The sequence below is a fragment of the Choloepus didactylus genome, chromosome 17 (genome assembly GCF_015220235.1).
Source record: "Choloepus didactylus isolate mChoDid1 chromosome 17, mChoDid1.pri, whole genome shotgun sequence".
Taxonomy (NCBI): domain Eukaryota; kingdom Metazoa; phylum Chordata; class Mammalia; order Pilosa; family Megalonychidae; genus Choloepus; species Choloepus didactylus.
In genome coordinates, this window is record NC_051323.1 from 78575712 (window position 1) to 78599126 (window position 23415).

General features: G+C 58.9%; 1 protein-coding gene across 4 annotated transcripts; it reads left to right on the forward strand.

Annotated features, from left to right (window-relative positions):
• Window positions 1–1055: 1055 nt before the first annotated feature.
• On the forward strand, window positions 1056–21295 carry IL1RN (interleukin 1 receptor antagonist). Of its 4 annotated transcripts, none has more exons than XM_037807490.1 (5): window positions 1056–1074; window positions 17627–17678; window positions 19264–19352; window positions 20073–20185; window positions 20859–21293. In XM_037807490.1, the coding sequence occupies exons 2-5, from the start codon at window positions 17665–17667 to the stop codon at window positions 21072–21074; spliced, it is 432 nt and encodes a 143-aa protein (XP_037663418.1). In that variant the 5' UTR covers window positions 1056–1074; window positions 17627–17664; the 3' UTR covers window positions 21075–21293. The 4 variants fall into 4 exon arrangements, with proteins under 4 accessions (XP_037663418.1, XP_037663416.1, XP_037663415.1 ...); XM_037807488.1 differs by lacking the exon at window positions 1056–1074 and adding an exon at window positions 10549–10573 and having other exon boundaries at window positions 20859–21295; XM_037807487.1 differs by lacking the exon at window positions 1056–1074 and adding an exon at window positions 17392–17485 and having other exon boundaries at window positions 20859–21295.
• The last annotated feature ends 2120 nt before the right edge of the window (window positions 21296–23415 follow it).

Sequence of the window (23415 nt, forward strand, 5' to 3'; positions counted from 1 at the left end):
ATTCACACACTCAGAGAAACACATGCACTCACACTCACATGTACACACAGCAGACTCACACTCACACACATGCACATGCACTGACACACACAGCACACTCACACTCACATACACACATGCACATGCACTCACACACAGGCACACAGCACACTCACACTCACATACATGCACTCACACACAGCTGCACATTCACACACATGCATGCACATGCACCACTCATGCACACACACACTCAACACTCATGCGCACACACCCACACACATTTGCACACTCACCCACATGCACACAGACACACGTGCACACGCACTCACAGACACAATGAACACACACGTACACACACTCACACATGCAATCACACACATGTACACACACCCATGCACACACACTCACACATTCACATACACATGCATGCACGCACACACGCTCACTCGCATACACTCACACACACAGACACACACACTCTGGCCTGAATGGCCTGGTGCTGAGCTCGGAGCCAAGGGATTTTGGTCGGAGTCTGCTAAGCTTCTGAAAGTCACGACGCCCAGGCCTCAGCCGGACCCATGTGCACTGGAGTCTCCGGGGCAGGGCCTGGACACGCGTGTGCTAGCAGGCCATGGGGATTCTCGGGACAGCATTTGGAAACTGCTTGTCTGGGCTGTTTGTGTGGTGGAATATCCCACGTGCTCCCCACACTTGCCGCCTCCTGTGGGACTGCAGGGGCCGTTGCCCCCGTGGTTTGTTCTGGCCAATGGAAGGTGGAGACGCCCGTAAAGTGGGACGAGACCCCCGCTCTCAGGCTGCCGGCTGGAAAGGAAGGGTTCAGAGTCGTGGGTCCACCTGAGTCACTCATGGAGGAGGAGAGCTGCCCTGGAGACCCACTGGCCCAGCTTGGGCTTCGTGGGAGAGAGAGAAATGAACCCTTGCTGGGCCAGGACACCAGGGTTTTGATGTTTATTTGCTCCAATGCAGAGCCCAGGCCACCTTGACTGAGATGCTTCGTCACAGCTTATCACGTCATTAGCCTCCAAAACCGTGAACCGACAAATTCCTGCTGTCGAGCCAGTACCATACCCGGTGAGGAGCTTGTTTCAGCAGCTGGGGAAACTAGAACGGGTTAGGGTTAGGGTCGAACACTTCACAGGGCTCTGTGGTTAGAACCAAACCAGGTGTTCCTGTCTTTCGCTCCTTATGACCACTGCCCCCAGCGCCCGTGCACGTGTCCTCTGCTCGACCCTGCGCCCTGCGGATATTGCTGTCCCCAGTTCCCACACTCGTCTCCTCTCTGCCCTCCCATATACTGCTCTTCCATCCCAGGAATGTCATCCCCATTCTTTCCTTCCCCCTCACCCCCTGCCAGGTATGCGTGCCCCTTACCCGACCTCAGAACTCAGCTCGGGTGTCCCCACAGACTGGGCATCATGCCCGTGAGGTCCCCGGAGCCTCCGTGGCTGCAAGCACGCACGGCATGTGCAGAAGGAAGTGCACAGACCTCCTCTGGATGTGGCTCGAGTTCCCCCCAGCCCTACTTTAGGAATTGGGTGGGCCAGGGGCAAATGCAAGTGATGAAATAAAAGTTACCCCTCAAGGCCTCAGGCTGGGCATAACTGTCTGTCTTCCCTCTCTTAGGATAAATTCTCTCCTGAGAGGTGTCTCAAGTTCTTATGCAAACTGTCCCCAGGCAGACCCATCCCTCTTCGTTGTTCCCACCGACCCCCCTGGGCTGTCTGAAGCCGGGCATTCTGCTAAACCTAGAAGAACAGGCTTAGTGCACAAACCCTGAGATTCATTATTATCCTAAAAAAAGAAGAGCTAATATTTAGTGGGCACTTGGCATGTGCCAATAACCTTACGAAGCAGGTTTTCTTCGGCCCCTGTTGTGCTGCTGAAGAAACTGAAGCTCAGAGAGTTAGTAACTCGCCAAAGAGCACACAGCTGACCAGCGGTGGGGCTGGTATTTAAACCCGGTTTATCTAATTCCAAATCCCATATGTGGAATGTTGTGTGAATTCAGCATGGTTCCGATTTTGAAAAGTTCTGGTCCCCGTGGGGACACAGATGGAATCACAACTTAGCATAACACCGTATAGCAACGTGGAAATACAAATGAGGGTGTGCGCTGGCAGGAAGCTCGAAGGCTGGTGGCGGTGTGCACGGGGAGGTGTCTGGGAGCCTTGGGGCAGGGGTTTCTGCCCGGGACGGTCTCAGGGAGGGACACCGTGAGGGAAGGAGTGAAGACTCGGTGTGTCTGGGGACAGTGCAGGCGACCTCGGTGGCGAGACCAGGGCCGTGGCGCTGGGGCTGCAGGTGGGAAGGTTTTGTGGATGTGGAAAGGTGAACCCTAAGACCTCCAGCTGACCCCAAAGCGGGCCGAACAGCTCGTGAGACCCACGTACGTTTTGAGCTGCTCAACCCTCCGAGCCCGGCAATCACACGCTCTCGTTGGCTTGCTGGTGAGATGGGTTTGATCAGCAACGTCAACTCTAGGTTCACCGCCTCTGTGGCTTGTTTCTTGTGCACGATGCTCATCCGATCATGGGGCACAGCCGTCTGCTCGTAATTCTTGGGAAATCCTTGATGCGCCCTCTCAGCCGTGCACCCTGGAAAGCCTCCCCTTCCCTCGGCCCCATTGGGTGAGACGGTGCCGACAGCGCTCCACAAGCATCCTCTTCCTAACCACCAGCCTCCAAAACTGACCATCTGAAATAGCTGCAAAGTGTTTCATAAATGTATCATTATTCATTAACTTCTCTCTCTTTTTTTGCACATTGAGGCTTCTTCTAATGCCTTTCTATTTTCATCTATGCTGAAGCAATCATGTGTGTTTTGTTCTTTGATTATTTTCCATTGAAACATTCTCTGAAATGAGAATAGTGGATTAAAAATCAATAACATGTTTATGGCTTCTGGTACATATCACAGTCAGCTTCTAAAAGAATTGTAACAACAGCCTGTTGGGGCATTGAATTTCACTGCAAACTCACCAATGTTGGGAAGTAAGGCTTTTTCCTCATTTTTGCTAATTGTTTCATGTAAATGCCTTACTTTCACTATTACTTCTTTGATGGAAGTTAAGCAAAGTTTATATTTCTGTTTTCCATTTGAATTCCCCCTTTTACTGCAGTCGTCGTTTATTTGTCTGAGGGGGGGGGGGCGGCCGGTTGCTGAACCCTCGGCTCTCGGCGTTGCTCAGAGGGTACCGGCGGCGGGGGCTCTTTCCCGGAGGCGAGGGCGAGGCGGGGGACTTGGCCAGGTCCCCGGCGGGGTGGCGTGCAAAGTATGGAGGGCGGCGAGAAAGGAACAGGCGGGACACGGTTCTTTTAGGGTGAAGAAACCAAGAGAGAGAGAGAGCTTTATTGGGGGAGAGTACAAGCTTATATGGGGCGGTTTAGAGGGCGGGGTAGCTGTAAGGGTTAAAGGCTTGGATTGGTTCTGAGAGGACGCGGAAGCTGTTTGTCACGGGCAGGAGTTGCTCTGGCAACGGTGCATGCGCACTGGCGGTGGGGGAGTTGCACTGGCAACAGGGAGTGTCCGGGCAAGATAAGGGGGTGGGGAAAAGGCGGTTCCCTCCGGCAAGCCTCTCCCAACAGTAGTATTTTGGGTGAGGAAATGGGGCCTGCCTCCGGCCTCACTTTCCCAGGCCCGGGGGGCTGTGGAGGGCGCTGTCGCCCGTGCCCACCACCCTCCCCAGGGGCTGATCAGGTCCCCCAGCCCAGGCCCGCCAAGTCAAAGCACGTAATCAGTGTCCCGCATTTTACAAATTTCCCTCTGCACATTCATCTACTGGGGTTTAAATATTTTTCTTTCCATTATGTGTGACTGCAAAATCACATGTGAGAAAATAAGGTAGATGAGGGAGAATGCCAAAGCAGTAATGGTTAAGTGATGACCAAGAAAGACACAAAATCGCAATTTGGAGTTTGTTTCATTTCTGAAGTTCCTCTGGAGTAGCGATTCCTTCCCGTTTTGAGCTTATGCTGCTTTTGAGCTATGACTCGTCATCCCCAAAGCCGAGCTGACCCATCACAGTTTCAGCTGGTTCACGGCTCCCTCACTGCAAAACCCACTAAGACGGAGGACGTCTGCTCTGTAGTAACTGCTTTCCTCAAAATGTTCGCTCGGTTATTGCTGACATTCACCGGTTTTGGCCAAGAGCTTCACTGCTAAGTTCTGTGAAGGGGTGTTTGTTTCCGGGGGCGAAGTGACAAATCTCCACAGCCGGGTGGAGGTCAGAGGCCAGCGGCCGGGGTGCCGCCGCTCCCGCACCCTCTGACCTCCAAACCCCCTTGCCCTCCGCCCGCTGCTCGCCAGCGACCTTCCTGCTTGCAGACGCAGCCCCTCGCCGCCCCCGCCTCACGGCCCTGTCCCCTTCCCCTTCCCTGTGAGGACACATCGTCTCCGAACGGCCGCTCACAGCCCGCGTGGCCATGGCCGTCTCCAGACAGGGTCACGCTCCGGCCTTGGGGTCGCTCCCCAGCAGCCCTGGGGGGACGCAGGGCCCCCGCCAGAGGGTGCTGCTGGCAGACAGCGAGTGTGCTTTCCTCCTCCCTCCCTCCTCCCTCCCCTCCCCTTCCCTTTCCTCTTTTCTTTTTTAGGAAGGATTTATCACTAGTTGGGGTTTTAAAGTCCCAGGTGGAACTCTGGACAAGGCCTCCAGGGACTCCGTTTCCCAGAATTTCAGATTCAGAATTTAAACTATGTTTGAATTATTAAAAAAGCAAAACATTGAAACAAAAAGTGAGTAAAAGACAAGAATAACAAATGATCTGGCAGATTTGAGAAAGAATTAAGGTGAGTTTTTATAAGTGATAGAAGTGATAAATATATTTGTAGAAATAAAAACTCGGTGGATGGGTTTAAATAGTATAACAAATATAATTGAAGGAAAAATTATTGAACTGAAATGTAAGTCCAAAAAATTACACAAAATGCAGAAAAATGTAATAAGGCAACTCAACATACAACAGAGATGTTACGACACTGCAAGGACTGAAGGAGAAGGCCTAACACACGTCTAATCACACCCCCGCAAAGTGAAAATAGAGAGCAAGGAGAAAAAGTGTATTTGAAGATATGGTATCTGAGAGTGTTCCAGAACTGATGAAATACATGGACCCACAGATCCAGGACACAGCCTACACAAGAAGGACAAATAAGGAGAAATGCACACACAGGCACATTGTGTGACTCTGTGAAACACCGAAGCCAAGGTAGTTCCTTTACAAGCAGACGGCTGACGCCTCAGTGACAGCGGACACAAGAAGGCACCGGAACGTGATCTTCGAGTGCAGACAGAAAACGAGCCATTCCTTGCACCTGTCAAAGCTGTTTCTCAAGGCACTGGTGCGTTTGCCACCCAGAGCCTCGTTAAAGAATATGCAAAGGACGTTTCCAGGAGGAAAATGACCCAGAAGGGGGGTGCACGTCACCACAGGCTCGCGTCTCAGACCAGCAGGTTCGCTGTCTTGTGCTGCTTCTCAGGGTCTGACGAGAGCCAGCAGCTGCATCCAGGCGGCTCCACATCGCTGACCCCCTCTGCCACCCCCAAGGGCTCTCGTGACTCCGTCCGTCCCGCCCGGTGGCCCATCTCCTGCTCTGGGGTCTGCTGGCTCACGGGCGGGTTTCATCTGTAATCTCCCCTCCCCTCGGCCGGTCACAGCACATCCTCAGCTCCCAGGGCCCAGGATGGGGCGCTTCGGGGCCACCGTTCTGCCCCCACGTCTGGGTGTAAGAACGGGGACCAAGAAACCAGGGAACACGCAGGAAAATCTACATGAACCCATCTCTTCTGTAAAACAGAAAATACTAACAATGTGTAAATGCTATAAAAAGGACAGAACTGAAATGCTATTCAGCAAAGCGTGGGTTGAGAGGGAGATGATTGGAAAAATGTGCAAAGATCCATGTATGTTGGGGGGAAAGGGGTTTAGATATTTATTAACTTTAGACCCTAAGTCAAATATTCATGGTAAAATTTTAAGAGTAACCACTAAAAGAACAGAAACAGAGTAAGTCATTTCTAAACCAGTATGAGACATGGGTCTGGAATAAGAAAACAACATTCTCTCCACTGTCACCCCCCAAAAGGGCATGAGGGGAGGAAAAAAGAAAGCATCGTAAAGGGCTAAAACAGACATCAAAATTTAAGACAATAAAACAAGTCCAAATTTATATTAAGGATCAAACAAAACAGAACCATGCAGTAAACTTCCTGGTTTAGAGACAGATGATAAGACTGGATTTTGAAATCTAGCTCCAGGCTGTTTGCTAGAGACTTGCCCAAAATGTTAAACCCAGAAAAACTGAAAGTGAAAAGATGAAAGAACACGTCAGGAAACGTGGGGCCCTCTATTAATAGCCGACTTCGGCAGGAAGAGGGTCACAGCGGACGGCGGAGCACTTAGTCCCCAGCAGCCTCGTGGACCCTCGGACGGCCGCGCGGTGACGTCAGTGGCTCTGAGCGGGGCGCGGGGAGGCGGGCTGCCCGGACGGGCAGAGGGACGGTCCGCACGTCACACCGCAGCTGCAAGCCCGGAAGTTCCCAGAGCCGCACATTTGGGGGATCCCCCCGCCCCTGCCAGGTTTGGTAATTTGCTGGAACGACTCACAGAGCTCAGGAAAGTTCTACCCTTCGGATTGTAGCTTTATAGCAAAAAAGAATGCAGATGAGAAGTCGAGGAGAGAAGGAGGGTCTCCAGCACAAAGCTGTCAAAGCCTCCTGGAGGGCTCAGGCCTGTGTGTCACCCCTGTGTGTCCTCAATCGCCCCAGGAGTGCAGTTCTTCCGGGGTTCCTTCACGTGGCACCACGATGGCCCTGCAGGTCAGCGGGCTGCTGTGGCAGCCCCAGGGGTATGTGCACAGCCAGGGCTGTCAGGGGTGGCCTGGGGCCGCTGTAGACAAGGGAAGGCCCTCGATGGCTGGCGGGAATTCCAAGGATGTAGAGCTCACTTCCCAGGAGGCTGGGACCAAGCTGACATGGACTTGCCGTATTCGGGTCACGCTGCCGGGAGCCCTGCAGGTGTTACCGAGGGCTGTGGGCACCCCCAATTTACAGATGGGGAGCCCCTCCCCCCAGAGGAAGGGGCCGTGCTCTGCAGCTCCTTGGTTTCTCGTGGGCTTTGCTTCCCCTGCACCTTCGGGAGTGTTAGGAGCACAGCCCGGGTGCCTCCAAGGAGCAAGCCAGGCCTGCCCTCCTGAGGGCTTTGCCCCTGACCTTGGCGCCGGCCCTGGGACCGAGCCACTGTGGCAAGCCCACCCCTGCCGTCCTGTTCCTGGCACGGCCCGCTTTCCCCGTGATGCAACCCCACGGCCAGGCCACAGGTCAATCGCAAGGTCCTGACCCGAGCACAGAGCGGCTCGCCGCTCGGCCTCTCCAGGAATTCTGACTCACCCCGTCCCCGGGTCCGGGAGCTGCGTTTTCCCGCGGAAGCCCCCGGCCTCCGAGAGAGGAGCTCTCCCAGGCGACTGCCACATTAGCTTCCAGGCCAGCCCCGTGTTAAACGAAACAGCCAGTGGAGACGCGCTGTGGCTCAACTTCCTTTGTGTGGGTCCCGTAACTGCCATTGCTCCCCACTCACCCCCAAACAAACACACAAGGCAAGAGGGAAACGCGCATTTAAGAGTTACCAGCCCCTCTCCCACTTCCAACCAGATTGCCCCCTCAAGTCTATCGTGCTGGACACTCTGGAGCCCCCAAGGCTGCCCCAGGGCCTGGAGTCTGGAGGGCAGGGCCCTCTGCTCACGGGGCTGGTGGTGGATTGAATTACGAACCCCAGGAAACGCCGTGTGCTAGTCCCATCTGTGGGTGAGCCCGTTGTCAACAGGGCCCTTAGGTGTGGCCGGCGGGATCGGGAACCAGGGTGGGGCTTAGTCCTGCTCCCGGCCGTCGAGGGAAGCCAAAGCCAGGGCCCCCTGTGCCGGGAGAGACGGGAGGAAGCCCAGGGGCACTCCGGGCCTGGAGGCAGCTCTGCGGGCTCTGAACCCAGAACCAAGCCCTGTTGTCGCACCCACACACCGCGTGGGGTTTGACGCGGCAACCGAGAGGCTGAGTCCGCGCCCTCTCGCCCGAGCCCCTCGCTCTGCACACCTGGCGTGAGGACTGCACCCCACCAGCTTTCTCTTGCGTGGGGTCTCTGGAGCTCCTCCCCTCCCCAGGCCTGTGGAGACCCTCCTCCGTGCTCCCACAAAGCCAGCACCTCCTCATCCACCATGTATCGCTGTGCGATGAGGTTCGTGGGGGTCTGACAGCTCCGAGTCCGTGCACACAAAGTCGTGCCCACTGCTCACCAGGGCATCCTTGGGGTCCCCTACATGCAGGGGCTGCGATCAAATGCCCGTGGAGGAGCATGTGGGGAAGGCTCCTGCTCTCGCCCTCGCGGGTGACAAAGCCCACCCCGAGCCACCTGACGCTCCAGCCCTCAGGTCACCGCAGCCGCTCGTCCTCCCTCGGGCTCAGCTCGAACCCACCGGGAGGCTCCGCTGGTCCTCCGAGGGGCAGGGGCTGGTCCGCCACGGCTGGGTGAGAGCGGGAGGAGCCGAGCAACGCTTTGTGCGTTTCTGGACGAATGGATCCACGTCCGCGGGTTCTGTGACCTGGGCCTTGTCACGCAGATGCAGGAGGGTGTCCTTAGTGTGCGTCAGCTTGTGCTTTGCCGGATCCCTCCCTCCGGTGCTCACTTCTGTTGGCTCCTCGCCTCCTTCGTGTGCTGCTCATTAACTTCCAGGGTGGTTAACCGGGGCTTGGCTGCCAGGGACGGAGACGCCCTTGAGCGTCCAGAGGAAGTGCCACTGGACCGCAGGGAGAGTCCGTGGAAACAGGACAGCTGGAAGAAGCCAGCGCGGTCGTAACCATCCGTCAGTCCCACTGTGTTCACATTGCTACCTGTCTGTCTGTCTCCTGCTTCCGTCTGGCACGTGAGTCCCTCTGTTTCTCTGTGCACCTGCAGAAGAGGGGCTCCCGGCGCTGTGGAGTGAGAAGGACCCACTGGGAGCAGGTGCTGAGAACAGATGAGTGGGTCAGTGTGCACGGCCTCCCCACCTGAGTCCGGTGGACCGGGTGGGTGTGGGGGAGAGCAGGGGAGGGGCCCTGGGCTGACCTGGTCACCCAGCAGCCTCAGGCCATGGGGGTTCAAAGGGCCTGAACGGACCGTTTGGCTCTGGGCTCTTAGAGTCTGTCTGCTCCAGGCCAGGCCTGCAAAGGAGAGACCCTGGGGGTCCGAGCTGCCCTCAGTGGTCCTGCCACCTGGGATGTGCTCAGTGCTGGGCTGGCCAGGGAATCCCTGGGCCCTGCCTGGAGGTCTAGGTCCGGCTCCAGAGCCCGGGGAAGAAATCAAAACCCACACCGTGTGGTCACTTAGTTAACTAAATAAGCCTCCTGGGCTCTTCGCACTGGCCTGCTGCTCAGAACCGCCCCGAGAGGGTCGGCCACAGAATCAGCTGCATTTGCAGATGTCCCCAGGCCCCAGAGCACAGCCGTGTGGCCGAGCTGAGCCCCGGGCACCAAGCCTGCCCACCAGACCGTCCTGCTGGAAGGATGGACGCACACAGCACGGTGACCAGCGGGTACTCGGGCAGGTTCCCAGGCTGCCCTGTGCCCAGTTTTCCGGGTTTACAAAATGTAGTTCCTGGTTCTTCAGGAAACAGACATTTCTCTACAGAAGCTGCTTCAGAAATTCCCAGCCAGGCCCAGAGCCCCGGTGTCCAGCTGAAGTGAGCCGGAAGTGCAGGCCCTCGGGAAGTCCCCGTGTGGGGCCGCGGCCGCGAGCGCTTCCTGCCCCAGCCCCTGCACCTTGCCCTGTCACCCACCCCATCCGCGTCCCCTCACCCCAGAGAAAGGCCTGTTTAGACGCCTGCAAGTGATAAGGCATTTTATCGTCTGCGTTTCTGTCCCACGGTGGGGCTGGGAGCGCCGGCCTGTTTTGCAGCTGGTCTTTCCGCACACGTGGGGAAGGACGGGGCGTCCAGCTGGGGGGCGGGCAAGGCCTCCGTGTGCCCACGAGACAGTGTGAGGGACGCGCCAGCTGCCCGCTCCCCAGTGAGTGGGGGGTTCCGGAACAGAGCGCTCCCATCGCGGCCGAGGCTGTGGGCGCTGGGTGAGGGGCCCCTTTGCTCCCGAGACGGGGAAGGACCCGCTGAGCTCTCCGTGCTCCATCGGACGGTTCTCAGCTGGCTGCTCAGAAACGCCGTCGGGTTTCAGCTCCGACGTGGCCTCGCCAGAGACCTTCCCTGACCGCTTTCCTGATGCGTTTGACGTCCCTCGGAAGGCAGCTCGCTTGTCCCTCGTCCCCTTCGTCCTTCACAATGTCGAGGCCCCTGACGCCCGGCACGTGGGATTAAGGAGGGACATGGTTTTGGGGGACGAGCGAAGGATCGAATGGGGTGACGGCCGGGCGTGGCCTCCAGCCTTAGCTAGACAGGAGCCAGCACCGCCGGTGGCCTGACTCACCCTTCTGGAAGCTGGGCCTGCCTGCCTCCCGGGGCAGGGGGAGGGGACAGCGGAGGGAGGGGGACGGCGCTCGTCCTCCACAGCCAGACGCTGCGCGGCCTCGAAGACGCGCGTCAGTCACCATGGCGCAAGGTGAGTGCCTTCCACCCCCTTTCCCATCTGAAAAACGCGGAGGGAAACGTCCCGTCCACCAGCGGTGTTGACGGAGAGCCTCCAGGGAAAGCCCCGGGCCTGGCGGCCTCCACGGGGGCTGTGCAGAGGCTGTGAGTGGGGTGGGGCGGCAGGACCCACGGAGCTTGTGGGGAGGAAAGCGCAGCAGGTGGGTTCTGTTAGTCGTGTTTACACGGTTGACAGATGTGAAGTTAGAGAAATGTTTCTCCAGGTGAACTAAGAACCTGGTGCTCAGCCACGGGGGGCTGGGGGTTGCCCGGGAAGGGGGGCCCTGGGTCCTTGGTGGCAGCCAGCCACAGTTCCAGGGCACAGACCGTCTCATTTTCAAGAAGAGCCAGATCATCAGATTTTTTAGGTGTAGGGTAAATAATTTTAAAAAATCATGTGAGCAAATAGAAAATTATTCCGCCTCTGAGCTGCCTCTGGTTTGGAGGAGGTGTCTTTAGGCCTGGGGGCCGGGAGACCCCGTCCTCAACCCAAGTCGGCAGCCCCTCCACCCACGTCAGGGGCTGCAGACCAGGCTCGTTTCCCATGGGGCCCTCGGCAGCCACAGAAGGAAGGGCTGTGATTAGTCACATTTTCAGAAGAGGAGCCTGGGGTCCAGACACGTTAAATGACTCGCCCAAGGCCAGACAGGGGTTGACGCAGGTGTGTCTCCAGGCTCCTGGGCTGTGGGGCTGGGACTGAAGGGGGCAGTGGGTGGGAATTGCTGTGTAAATCACCGGCCGCTCCTCCTCCCCGTGGGTGTGGCAGCAACACCTGCTTCCCCGTGGGTGTGCTTGTGGCACCTCGGTCCTCGGGGGCCTGGGGGCTCTGGTGGATGTGCTCATGCATCAGCCCAGCATCCTACATGTGCTCAAATGTATAAAGGGCAATACTAGATCCATGCCCAGAACAAGACAGTGATACGCTGTGAAGCAATCACTGTGCTGAAAATGGCTCGTCCCATAATATTTTTAACTGGTATATAGTCGGTGCTAAATAAATGTATGTGAACCAGAACTGGGTTGAATTCAGGAGACACGTGCGTGTCAATGTGGTAAAGACTGGAGCAGAGGTGAGACCGGGGCTGGGGTAGACCCAGCCCAGAGAGACGCGTGTTTGAGCTGAGGGGGAGTGAGGGCGAAGGGCCATGGGCCGTCTGTCCGACCCCAGGCCTCTGTGTCCCCTCCACCACTCACCTCACAGCAAACCTGTGTGAAGGAGACAAAGGAGGAGGTGAACACAAGGACATTTCCAAGAGTGAAAACAGTGTTTGAGATGCTAAATGTAGACAATATCTTCATTACATATCTGGAGGAAATTAAAGATGAAGAGCGTGATCAAATTTTAATTTAGTCAGAATAAGAGTGATTAATATTGAATCTGCTATTGTCACTGAGGTTTATGGACACTATGTGCCCTATCATCCATCCATCTATCTATCTATCTATCTATCTATCTATCTATCTATCTATCTATCTACCTACCTACCTCCCTGTCATCTATCTGTCATCTTTCTATCTGTCTAATTATCTATAATTATCTATCTAATTATCTATCATCTAATTATCTATCATCTGTCATCTATCTGTCATCTATCTCTCTATCTATCATCTAGTAATGGGCCATATATCTGCTACTAAAAACAGGCCAAATGGGAAGGAACAACAATTGAGAAGCCGTTTGATTGAATTGTGCCTGCAATTTGCAGCATCAACTACCAGACGGCACCAGTGCCTTTAGGGGTTCACTTGGTGGGGTGACCAATCATCCATTTTCCAGGGTCTGAGGGGTTTCCTGAGATGGAAGACTTCCAGTGCTAAACCAAGAAAGCCCCAGAAAACCTAGTTCCGTGGTCCACCCTAGCCCATAACTGGGTAAAGGGCTTTCTCCTTAACTTACATAATGTTTTAGAACCACCCTTTCATTACTACTGAAAACCTCCTAAACTTTTCAAGCAATTATAGACTAAATAGTTGCTCTGCACTATGTGAGTTCAAGCCAAAAGGAACCCCATAAGAACAAAGACAAGCCTTGCTTCCGTTAGCCGTGCAATGAAACAGAGGAAAAGGCCAGCGGCCTCCTCAGCAGGACTCAAAGTGGGAGAGAATACAAGAGCTGGTTCAAATTCTGGATTGGCTGCTGTGTTTGTCAGGGCTCTCCAGGGAAGCAGGACCAGCAGGAGACATCTGTAAATGTGAGATTTATAAAGGTGCCTCACGCAACTGTGGGGATGCACGAGTCCAGATTCTGTGGGGCAGGCGGCAACTCCGATGAAGGTCTTTGATGAACTCCCCAGGAGAGGCTGGCTGAAGAAGTGAAGGTCGTCTCTTCTCCCTTAAAAGTCTTCAGCTGATTGGATTCTCTCGCTGTGGAAGACACTCCTTTAGTCGACTGTAGATGTGATCAGTACAGATGCAGTCAACTGACTGATGATTTAATGAAGCCGCCTTCTGGTTTATTAACCAGCCACAAATGTCCTTGTGGTAACGGTTTGGCCCGTGCTTGCCTCCGGACACCTGGGCTCCACCACCTGGCCAAGGTGACACGTGAACCAACCACCACAGCTGGGGTCTTGGGCTAGTCATTTAATCATTTTGTGCCTCGATTTCTGCTTCCTCACTGTGGGTACAGTGTATTCCCATCTGGAAGCACAATGGTTACGAGAACTGAATGCGATCCGTGCGAAGGGGTGAAACGCAGGGCACGCGGCACGGAAGGGACACAGCTGTGGCCAGCTCCCCTCCCCAGCGCTGCCCCTCTCCCGTCTCCTTCCGCAGGAGACCAGGAGACGCCGCCTTATCAAGCTGATTGTCCAAGGCCAGAGCACACGAGAAAACACCTGCCTCTGAAGACACAAGATGCCGATCAAACCTGAAGTTGCTAGAGCAAAATCCATCTCGAGGCACTCTGAAACCAGAAGGGATTTGTGCTGAGTTTGAGCTTGCAGGGCCCTCGTGGATCCCGGCTGGTTCAGGTGCGGTCTCGTGAGTCCCTTCATGGCCGGGAGGCAGACGGGCTTCAGCCAGGGCAGGGCTGCCGTGGAGAACACCCGTTTCCTTCAAACAAGCCGCTGGATCTGCTTAAAAATTAACTCTGCACCTTGGCGGGGCTAGGCGGGTGGGGACCAAAAGAGCAATCAGCTGCTGCTGTGGCCTCGGTACCTCCTCTGATTCTTTCTCCTTGCCGCATTTACGTAGCCACCCGTCTCGAAAGAGTGATCAGACCTTCGTGCCATTATCTTAAGACCAGAGCGTGGACAGCAGGGCTGCGATGTGTGGGCCCTCGAGAGCCGGCCGAAGAAGCTGAATCGGCACTACCCCAGCCGAAGGCAGTGCTGTCGGGCAGGGGTGCGGCCCCAGGGGGCACCGTGCAGTGCTGTGCCGAGGGCCATGGAGCTCTCCTGGCCACGCGGACCAACCAGCAGGGCTGTTTTCTGGGGGCCTCCCTGCCCGAGCCGGCTCCCCCGGCACGTCTCCGTGGCGAGTGTGGACACGCAGGCCCGGCCCACGCTTGGGGCCCCTCCTGCTGCAAAGAGCTGAGACGCTTGACCAAGTGTTTCAGGACCAAGACTTCAGGGAGCTGGGGGCTAGAGGGTGGCCCGGGAGGGGCCCTTTCTCGCATTCCTGGTGGGGGTGAGACACACGTCCCACCCAGGAGAGGGCCTGAGCGGCACCCCGAGCCAGAGGGGTGAGAACAATTCAGGAACGGACGGGCCGCAGCCCGCAGGGGAGCAGCTCGGGCCCCACAGCCCCTCCGAGCCGCGGCAGCAGTGGAGCCAGTCTCAGGTGGCGTCAGCAGCGGAGCGTCCGGTGGTGTCTGCAGGTCCCCGCAGCCCGCGGGAGACTCTCTGTGACTAGAGGGAAACGGACAATGAAGGAGACCCAGCGCAGTTCAAACGGAGTCACCAGGGCCGCTTTAAAAGAGCTGTGGTCTCCTTTCAGCTGTTTAAAGGTCAGGGCTGAGATGGGCAGAGAGCTGGAAACGACACGGAAAGGAGCCATGTGGATATGCGGTGGGGGGAGACGCGGTGAGCGGACACGAGGACGGCCTGTGGCCGCTCTGGGCTGTGCCGCTCGCTGCTGCCCGGGCGGCTCCGGGAGTGCAGGGCCACGGCCCAGGCCCGGTAGACTGTCCCCTTCCCTCCTCACCAACGCCCGTGAAGGGACAGCGCCTGGGGGCTGCAGGGACTTCCTGGGCAGCAGAGTCCCCCGCGTGCTGCGCCGATTCAGCCTGATGCAGAGTGCAGAGGGAGAACGGGTTAGTCAGAGACTCCCCGTGCAGAAACCTGAGGGCCGCCAAGCACGCGGGGGAGAGAAGAGGGGGCAGAAGCCTGAGGAGAGGGCCCCGCACCTGCCCCAGGCAGCAGGGCGGGCGGCCAAGAGCCCGGAGGCTGGGAGCCCAGGGTTGGCAGCACCCGCCCCGTCCCCGGGGACTTCCACGTGTGGCTCGTGGGTGAGCTGCGGCCTGTGACGCGGCATCTATTATTAGCCCGTCTCCCCAGTGAGGAGACTGACACTCAGAGAGTTTCCGCCCACTGCCCGCGGCTCATACAAGGCTCTGTCACAAGCCGGGTCACCTGGCTGCGTGGGCTGCAGTGCCCCAAGGGGGAGGGCACCCGAACAGCACCAGCACCGTGGAGCCCAGGGGATGGGGCACGGCCCCGGCAAGGCCAGGAGCCCAGGGGACAGGGGCATGGCCCCGGCAAGGCCAGGAGCCCAGGGGATGGGGCACGGCCCCGGCAAGGCCAGGAGCCCAGGGGACAGGGGCACGGCCCCGGCAAGGCCAGGAGCCCAGGGGACGGGGCACGGCCCCGGCAAGGCCAGGAGCCCAGGGGATGGGGCACGGCCCCGGCAAGGCCAGGAGCCCAGGGGACGGGGCACGGCCCCGGCAAGGCCAGGAGCCCAGGGGACAGGGGCACGGCCCCGGCAAGGCCAGGAGCCCAGGGCTTCCGCGTCCAGGAGAACCGAGGCCGGCCTTGGCCTTGCGGACGGGCCTTCACCAGGAGAAGCCACGAGGGCGGAGCCTGCTCCGTGTCGTCTGGCGGTGGCAGCCAGGACGAGATCCTCGTTTTCACCGGGCAAGTCGCGACGCTTCCTGAGAGCACGCTGACTTAAAAGCTAAGAAGGGTTTAGAAGTAATACAGGAAAGACGAGTAGAGAGAACCTGCCTTGACGGCCTTCCTCTCCCACCAGTGATGGGGAGGACAAAGTTCTGCTCTGATGCCCATAAATGCCCCCCAAGGTACAAGTCCAAACTCAACGACCGCTTCATGTGGACAACAGCCAGGCAGTGCCACGCGCGTTGCCTCTGCAGCCGGCCCTCCGCAGGCCGACAGAAACCGCCGATGCACGGACACACCCTTGCCCTGTGCGGGGCAGGGGCGCTGGCATTTGGCCCCCCGAGCCATCACCCAGGAGGTGGCCGTCATCACCAGGTGCTCCGTCTGCTCCGGAAAAGGAGCGCGCTAGAGAGCCAGGGAATTCGTTTGTAGTCTTCCCCCTCTGCGGGCCTTAGCCCTGCCCCGGACACACTCCCTGATGGAAATTCAAGTCAGGCTCACTGGGGCAAACTGCTGCAGTGGGACGAGCCCTGGGCTGGGGTCAGCTTTTGCCAATTTGCTGTGCGACCGGCTGTTCCCCTCTCCTTCTGGGCATCTCCGGGTGGGGGCAGATGGCCCCTAAGCTCCCACCCTGCTCTAAAACGCGACAGCCTCCTTCTCACTGTCACTCCCACATGCAGACACCCGCGTCAGCCGTTCTCTCCATGCAACGGCAGTATCGTGTGCACCATCTAGAACGTTGGAAGAAAGCAAGTAAATGTGTACCAGTGCCCAGCACTGGCCAGGAGCTTTCCCCTCCCTCCTCCCCTCCCTCCTCCCTCCTCCCTCCATCCTCCCTCTGTCTTCCCTCCTTTCCTCAGTCCTCCCTCCTTCCCTCCCTCCTCCCTCCCTCCTCTCTCCCTCCTCCATCCTCCCCTCCCTCCTCCCCTCCCTCCTCCCTCCTCCCTCTGTCCTCCCTCCTTTCCTCAGTCCTCCCTCCATCCTCCATCCTCCCCTCCCTCCTCCCTCCCTCCCCCATCTCCTCCCCTTTCCTTTTACCTGAACAAGGGTCATCGTCTCTGTAAAATGAGCAGACAGAGGCCCTAATAAGTGAAATGACTTATTCAAGGTCACACAGGTGAGAAACAGCAGGTGGCAGAGGTAGAATTTGAACCCACATCTGTCCAAGTGCTGAGCTCACCCCATTTTCCCAAGACCATGGCTTCAAAGATGCAGGATACTGGGAATCCAGTGGGTTTCAAAGGACCCCTCAGGAAGAACATTCTGTGCTCAGAGCGGGGTCTGCAGACTGTGGCCTACCACCTGCTTTTGTAAATAAAGCTTTACTGGGACACAGTCACACTCATCTGTTTGTGTATCTCTGACTGCGTTTGTGCCTCTGCAGCTGAGCTGAATGGTTGTGACCGGCTGCCCGTCCCACAGACAACCAAACTATTTGCCACCTGGTCCCTTCCAGAAAGCCAGTCCCTGGCCCGGAGTCCAGCGAGCATCTCACCTTCCAAGAACACACCCTGAGCAGGGGAATCTTTCCACTCAGTTTTATCATCAAAGGGGTCATGTACATGCAAATCAATTTTTTTTAATTAACAGTCTGGGGATACCTGTCAGTCCTCTGAGGGAGGATTTGGTTTTTGATTCCCAGGAACTCCGTTAAGGGGAAACAGAAGTCTCAATTTGGGGGAAATTGCACAGGGGAAGGGGGAGGGAGTCTGTTACAACACTCCATTGCGACACTCGGCAGGGTTAAGTGACAAAGAGAGGGTTTCTCTGTTTGGAAATGAGAGGGCATTTCCGCTTCTCGGGCAGCACGGGCCGCAGAGCCGAGCTGGGTGAGCGGCCCCTTTCTTTATAAGCTGCGACCCCGGCCCGGGAATGGCAGTGTCCTCTGCCTCGCCGCGGCCGCAGGATGGAGATCGGCAGGGGTCCCTGCGGCCGCCTAATCTCTGTCCTCCTTCTCCTGCTCCATTCAGAGGCAGCCTGCCGGCCCTCGGGGAGAAGAGCCTGCAAGATGCAAGCCTTCAGGTGAGGAGGGACCCCGCAGCGCCCGGGCTCGGCCGGAGAGGGTGCCCGTTGTTCAGAGAAGGGGCTGCCAGGTGCAGGGTCTCCCGAGCATGAATTTCACAACATCCCCATGTGGACAGCTCAGCCGGAGGAGCTCAGAGAGGACCAGGCTCGTGAGGAGTCGTCGAGGGGCTGCCCGACAGCGGCTGCAGTGGGCAGGGGGCGGGTGGGGGGAGGGTCTGCTCTCCTAGGGCCTCAGTTTCCGCATCTGTGAAGTGGGGCCAGTGACACCTCCTTCCTGCCCATCTGGCTTGTCATGAGGGTTAAAAGCACGGATGATAGTGACCGTGTTCTGTGAACTGTACAGTGCTTGAAACTATCGTGACTTTTAAAACCTGGTCACATGTCACATCCCGGTTGTAAAATTGACAAGCGAGATGCTGATGAAGTGGGAGAGTTGCCTGGGTGGCCTCTGCCCTGTGCCGTCCGCCCTGCCACACCCAGGAGCGGCTGCGTCTCCAGGGACCTCACCGTCTCTCTGCAGGGCTTTGGGCTGAGGGAGGTCCAGTGCCTGTGTGTGTGTGTGAGTGTGCAAGTGTGTGTGAGTGCGAGTGTGCGAGTACAAGTGTGTGTGTGAGTGCGAGTGTGTGCATCCCTACAGCCGGGCCCCTGTGAGTGTGTGAGCGTGCGCACGTATCCAAGCACTGACAGGCCTCGGTGAGCGTGCAAACGTGCATACTTCCCAGCACAAGCCCTTTCCCCGCCCAGCAGGGAGCCGCCTGCTTCCGGGGTTTTTTCTCAGCAGCGATGGCCCCTGGAGGCTGTACCGGCTCATGTCCAACCCCTTGAGTCGAGAATAAAAATGACGCCAAAAGGCCAAGCACTCGCTTGGGCTCAGAACCCAAGTTTGCCCAAATACCCCCGCGGAGCCAGAAGTGGGCGCGGTTGGCCTCAGCTCAGGTCAGGCAGGGTGTCCTGAGGCCCACGTCCAGCCGAGGCCCTCGTTACGCTGCCCCTTGCAGTGGCCGGCCCGGCTGTGGTCAGACGTGCCTTCACCAGGAAGGAAGGGCAGGGTCCAGAGGCAGCCCCGGCCAATGGAGAAAAGGCTCGGCCCGAGGTAGCTGCAGGTGCACCGTCCCTCAAAATGTGTAACGCCGTGTTTCTAAGCAGATGGCTGTTAAAACCCACAATTAAATTAATTAAACTAGAGTAGAATAAAAAAATTCAAATCCTCACTTGTGCAGTCCCCAGAACTCAACAGGGACATGTGGCAAGTGGCTCTGATATTGGGCAACCCCAGATCGAGCGTTTCTGTCATCAGGGAAAATTCTGGACAGCACTCTTCTGGGGGCCTGGGGCCTGGGGCCTGGGTGCTGGTGACACGTGGGCCTGGGGGCCTGGGGCTCGGGGGCCTGGGGCCTGGGGCAAGGACAGGACCGAGGCAGGGAGGCGGAGTGGGGCCCCCACTTAATTGCCGAGTGGGTCTTGCCTCAGGCTCCTCACCCAGGACGTGTGGGGTTGGGTGGATTCGGGGGGCTCTGTGGGAAATAGGCTGGGCTCGCGGCGTCTTCCCACCGCAGCTGGGATGGGTCCTTCTGCTCTTCAGAATCTGGGATGTAAACCAGAAGACTTTCTATATGAGGAACAACCAGCTGGTGGCCGGGTACCTGCAAGGAGCAAACACTAAGTTAGAAGGTGAGTGTGGCAGGGGCTGGCCTCGAGGGGAGCCGGGTTGCCTGCCAGGCTCTGCAGCCTCGAGGCCCCCGCAAACCTTGGAGGACGTCCCACCCCTGCTGGATCTTCCTACCCGCGGGAGGGGCAGGGTCTAGAACTGGAGCCACTGCCCACGGGCACGAGGGTCCCGGGGCCACAGCGGGGGAGGCCAGAGGCCCTGGGCGAGCTCCCCCTCCCCAGGCCCCACCCAAAGGCGTGCACCATGCGGCGGGCTGATCTTGTCATGTCTGTCACTTGCCGGGCCCTAGACAAGCTGGGTGGGCCTGGGCCCGCCTCGCCCCCACTCCTCAGCTTCCCCTGTAGCGAGAAAGGGTCCGCGGGTGCCCAGATCTGCAGCTCTTCACAGCTGCTTGGGGCTGGCCAGGGGGTACTTGCCCCACCTGCCTTGCTTCCAGCGAGACTTTGCAACTCTCCCCATGGAACGCTTGGACGGACAGGGGCCGAGGTGTTCATGCCACCCAAGGGCGCCCCGGCTTCTGCCGACTGGGCCCCGGAGCCCCAGGCAGGGCCCAGGTCAGCACAGTGGCTGGGAAGGCCGGGGAGGGAGAGAGATCGCGCGATGCAGAATCCAGGGGCCAGGCACCGGGCTGGTCCTGACGGTGCCGGCAGGAGGTGGAGCCCACTGTCCTGTCCACACCCGCTCGGCCTCTTCTTACAACTTGGCTCCTCTGCTCTCCTCAGAGAAGATAGACGTGGTGTCCACGGAGCCTCACGCTGTGTTCCTGGGGATCCACGGGGGAAAGCTGTGCCTGTCCTGTGTCCCCTCTGGGGAGGACACCAAGCTCCTGCTGGAGGTAAGAGCCTGTTCCAGCCGCCAGACGGCCAAACCAGGGGCTAAAGCAGCTGTCGCTCCTCCTTCCCGTGACTCCATGGGGGGCTGGGCTCCGCCGGGCATGTCTGCTCCTCCCAGGGCCCAGGCTCTGCACGAGGTCTCCCCCTTTCAGAGGTCCGCACGGCTCCAAGCGGACAAGCCCCGGGGTGCTCTAGCCTCTGCTCGTGTCCCCGCGAATGTCCTACTGGGCACAGCCTCATGGCCAAGCCCTGGAGCCAGTGCGAGAGGCTGCGAGCAGGGGAGGCCTTGGCCACTGGGGGCCGCGGGCAGAACGGCTCGTCCTGGACCCGAACCAGCGTGAGCAGCTGCTGCCCAAGAGCCCAGATGGCTGTGCCTGGGGGCTGGTTGGCAGGGTCCCGACTCAGATGCAAGTGGCCACACTGGCGGCGGCCGCTGCCCTCCACCAGTGGACGGGCGGCTGCGTGAAGCCAGTTGCAGGAAGCCGCCTCTCTGCCCATCCCCGCCCCTCCCCTGGAGCTCGGACCCTGACGCAGCCTCCAGGGGCCGCGGCCTCTGCTGTGGTGTCCACAGCCCTCTCCTGGGCCAGATTTCCCAAAGCCCAGGTGGCCGTGCTGCGCGCGGGGTGGGCCGTCTGCCGGGCCCTGGCTCCCACCCACTCACCTCCTGGCTTCCAGGCAGTTAACATCACCGACCTGACCAAGAACAAAGAGTGGGCCAAGCGCTTCGCCTTCATCCGCTCTGACAGCGGCTCCACCACCAGCTTCGAGTCGGCCGCCTGCCCCGGCTGGTTCCTCTGCACCGCAGCCGAAGCAGACCGGCCCGTCAGCCTCACCAACATGCCTGGGGCTCCCGTCACCATCACCAAGTTCTACTTCCAGCAGGACACCTAGCTCTGCCCCTCGACCCTCCCAGCTCACCCACGGCTCAGGAGCAGCTCTGCGGGGCCAGGGCTCACCCGGAGGGAGGTCACGGGCCCTAAGGACTGACTGGCCCCCAGACCCCCAAGCCCCCGGACCCCAGGCTCCCAGACCCCAGGCCCTGGGTCCCTCAGACTCCCAGCTCCCCAGGCCCCCCAGACCTCCAGCTCCCTCAGCCCCCCAACTCCCAGGCCCCCAGACCCCTAGGCCCCCAGACCCCAGGCTCCTGGACCCCAGGCCCCGGGCCCCCCAGACCCCCAGCTCCTTCAGCTCCCCAACTCCCAGACTCCCAGCCCCACAGCCCCTCAGCCCCCTAACTCCCAGGCCTCCCAGCCCCATAGCCCCCCAGCCCCCCAGCCCCCCAGTGGGCCTTCCTGAAGTGCAGGTCGGGTCAGACGCTCCCTGGCTCAAAGCCACTCGGTGCCCCCGCCCAGCCAGGCTGGCCGCTCTTTTCTCCCCTCCCGCCTGCCCCCTCCCACCCCGGCCCCAGCTCCCACACTCTGCTTTGCAAACTGATGCTGGTCCAAGAAGTTTTTAAGTGTCTCTGGCAAATGGAAAATAAGGTTTTGTGGTGATTTTTTAAGGCAATGTTATTCGATTTGAACCAGAGTTCTTTGTTTGGGAGCAAGTCCTTTCTGGGTGGAAAATTAAAATGTTTTTGTGTTTGTGACATGATGGTGAAAGTAGGTGGGCATTTTCCTTTTTTGGTCTCTTATTTTCGTAATGTCTTAATATGTAAAAATTAAGTGGGGGCACTACATTGGTCCCCTAATTTTTCCCTTTTGAAATGTTCCTGTGAGTCTGGGCCCCTGGGACCGGCGCGGAAGGCGGCTGCACGGGCCGCGAGCTCTGGGGCAGGGGCGGGTCTCGTCCACATCCCTGGGGACTGGGGCACCATGAAGTCTCCCCCTCCCTGCTCTGTTTACAATAAACCGTGAACCCTCCGCTGCTCTGCTGGCCAGGCCTGGGGAGGTGGCGAGGCCACTGGCTGGGGCACCGACAGCCGCAGCTGGAAGCTGCCAGACGCCCGCCTGCCCACCGCCCACCACAGGAGAGGGGCGGCCGGAGGAGCGCTCAGTGGCAAAGAGCGGGAACAGGGACCCTCGGCAGCTCGTCCCGCTCAGTGCCCAGCTGCTCCTTGCATGCCGGCTGCAGGCAGGGGCACCCAGCCCAGGGTCCAGCTTGCGCCCCTGGTGGGGAGGTGGGGGCTTCTCCGAGGAACTGTGGGCGCCTTGCCTCGGCATGGGGCAGATGGCCGGGAGCGGGCCGTAAACGACTGCTTATCCTGCATTCTCGGCCGGGAGCCCGGCATCCTCCTTGCCGCTGGCTCCGCTGGGCCCTGGCCTGGGTCCTGGGACCTGGAGTTGGGCCGAGCTGGCCCTGGCCGTGGGAAACCCACCTTGAGGCTGGGCCTCGCTCACTCAAGGGGAGGGTCGGCTTCTCTCCTTGTGGTTCTGGTCACCTCCTGCCATTCCTCGGGGCGGGGATGGCAAGCCCCCGAAACCTGGTGCTGGATGGATGACACGGGCAGTGGGTCAAGGGTCAGCCAGACCCCCCAGCCCAGGGGCTGTGGTTGGCTTGTTTGAGTAATTCAGGGCAGCTAGCGGGCAACAGAAGCCCCTACTCGGCCCTGACGTGGAGGCGGTCAGGCCCTGGGACCCCAGCCTCCTCAGACGCCGAGGCAGCACTAGCACTGAATCTTGATTCTAGGCCCCATACCACAGGTTTTCCAAGCAGGCTCCAGGAAGCGGGGAGCCCGAGCAGGCCGTGCTGTCCCCACACTCTGCTCCCCTCTGCTTTCCACGTTGGACGTGTGTGTGATTCCATCTGAGGAAGAAATGTCACTGGTAAAAGCAAAGTAAATTTAGAAGGTGAAAGGCAACAGGCTGGAGAAAATCTCAGGATTTTTCTGGGTCTGGTGCCCAGGGCTGGCGATGGGGCCAGCCGGCTCCGATTCCCGTCCCGCGGCTCCTCGGGAGCAGCCCCCGTGGCCCCGTGGACGACGCAGGGCAGAGGGAGGTGATGTGCAAGCCGAGAGCCGAGGGCCTTGCGGATGGATGTCGTCAGCCCTGGGGGGAGGAGGAGGGTGCAGCTCCCTGGTGACAGCCGCGGTCCACCTGGGGGCTCCCCGCCACCCCCACCCCTGCAGCAGGGTCCTCAGATGCTCCACGGGGTCAGGCCACAGCCCGGGGGACAGCTGGTCTCGTCCTCTCTCCCACTTCCAATGGGCGCGTGAGGACAAGCCACAGCCCCGGGCCCCGGTTTCCTCGTCTCTAAATGCAGAGGCTGAACGGCTTCCCCACCCCGCCGCCAC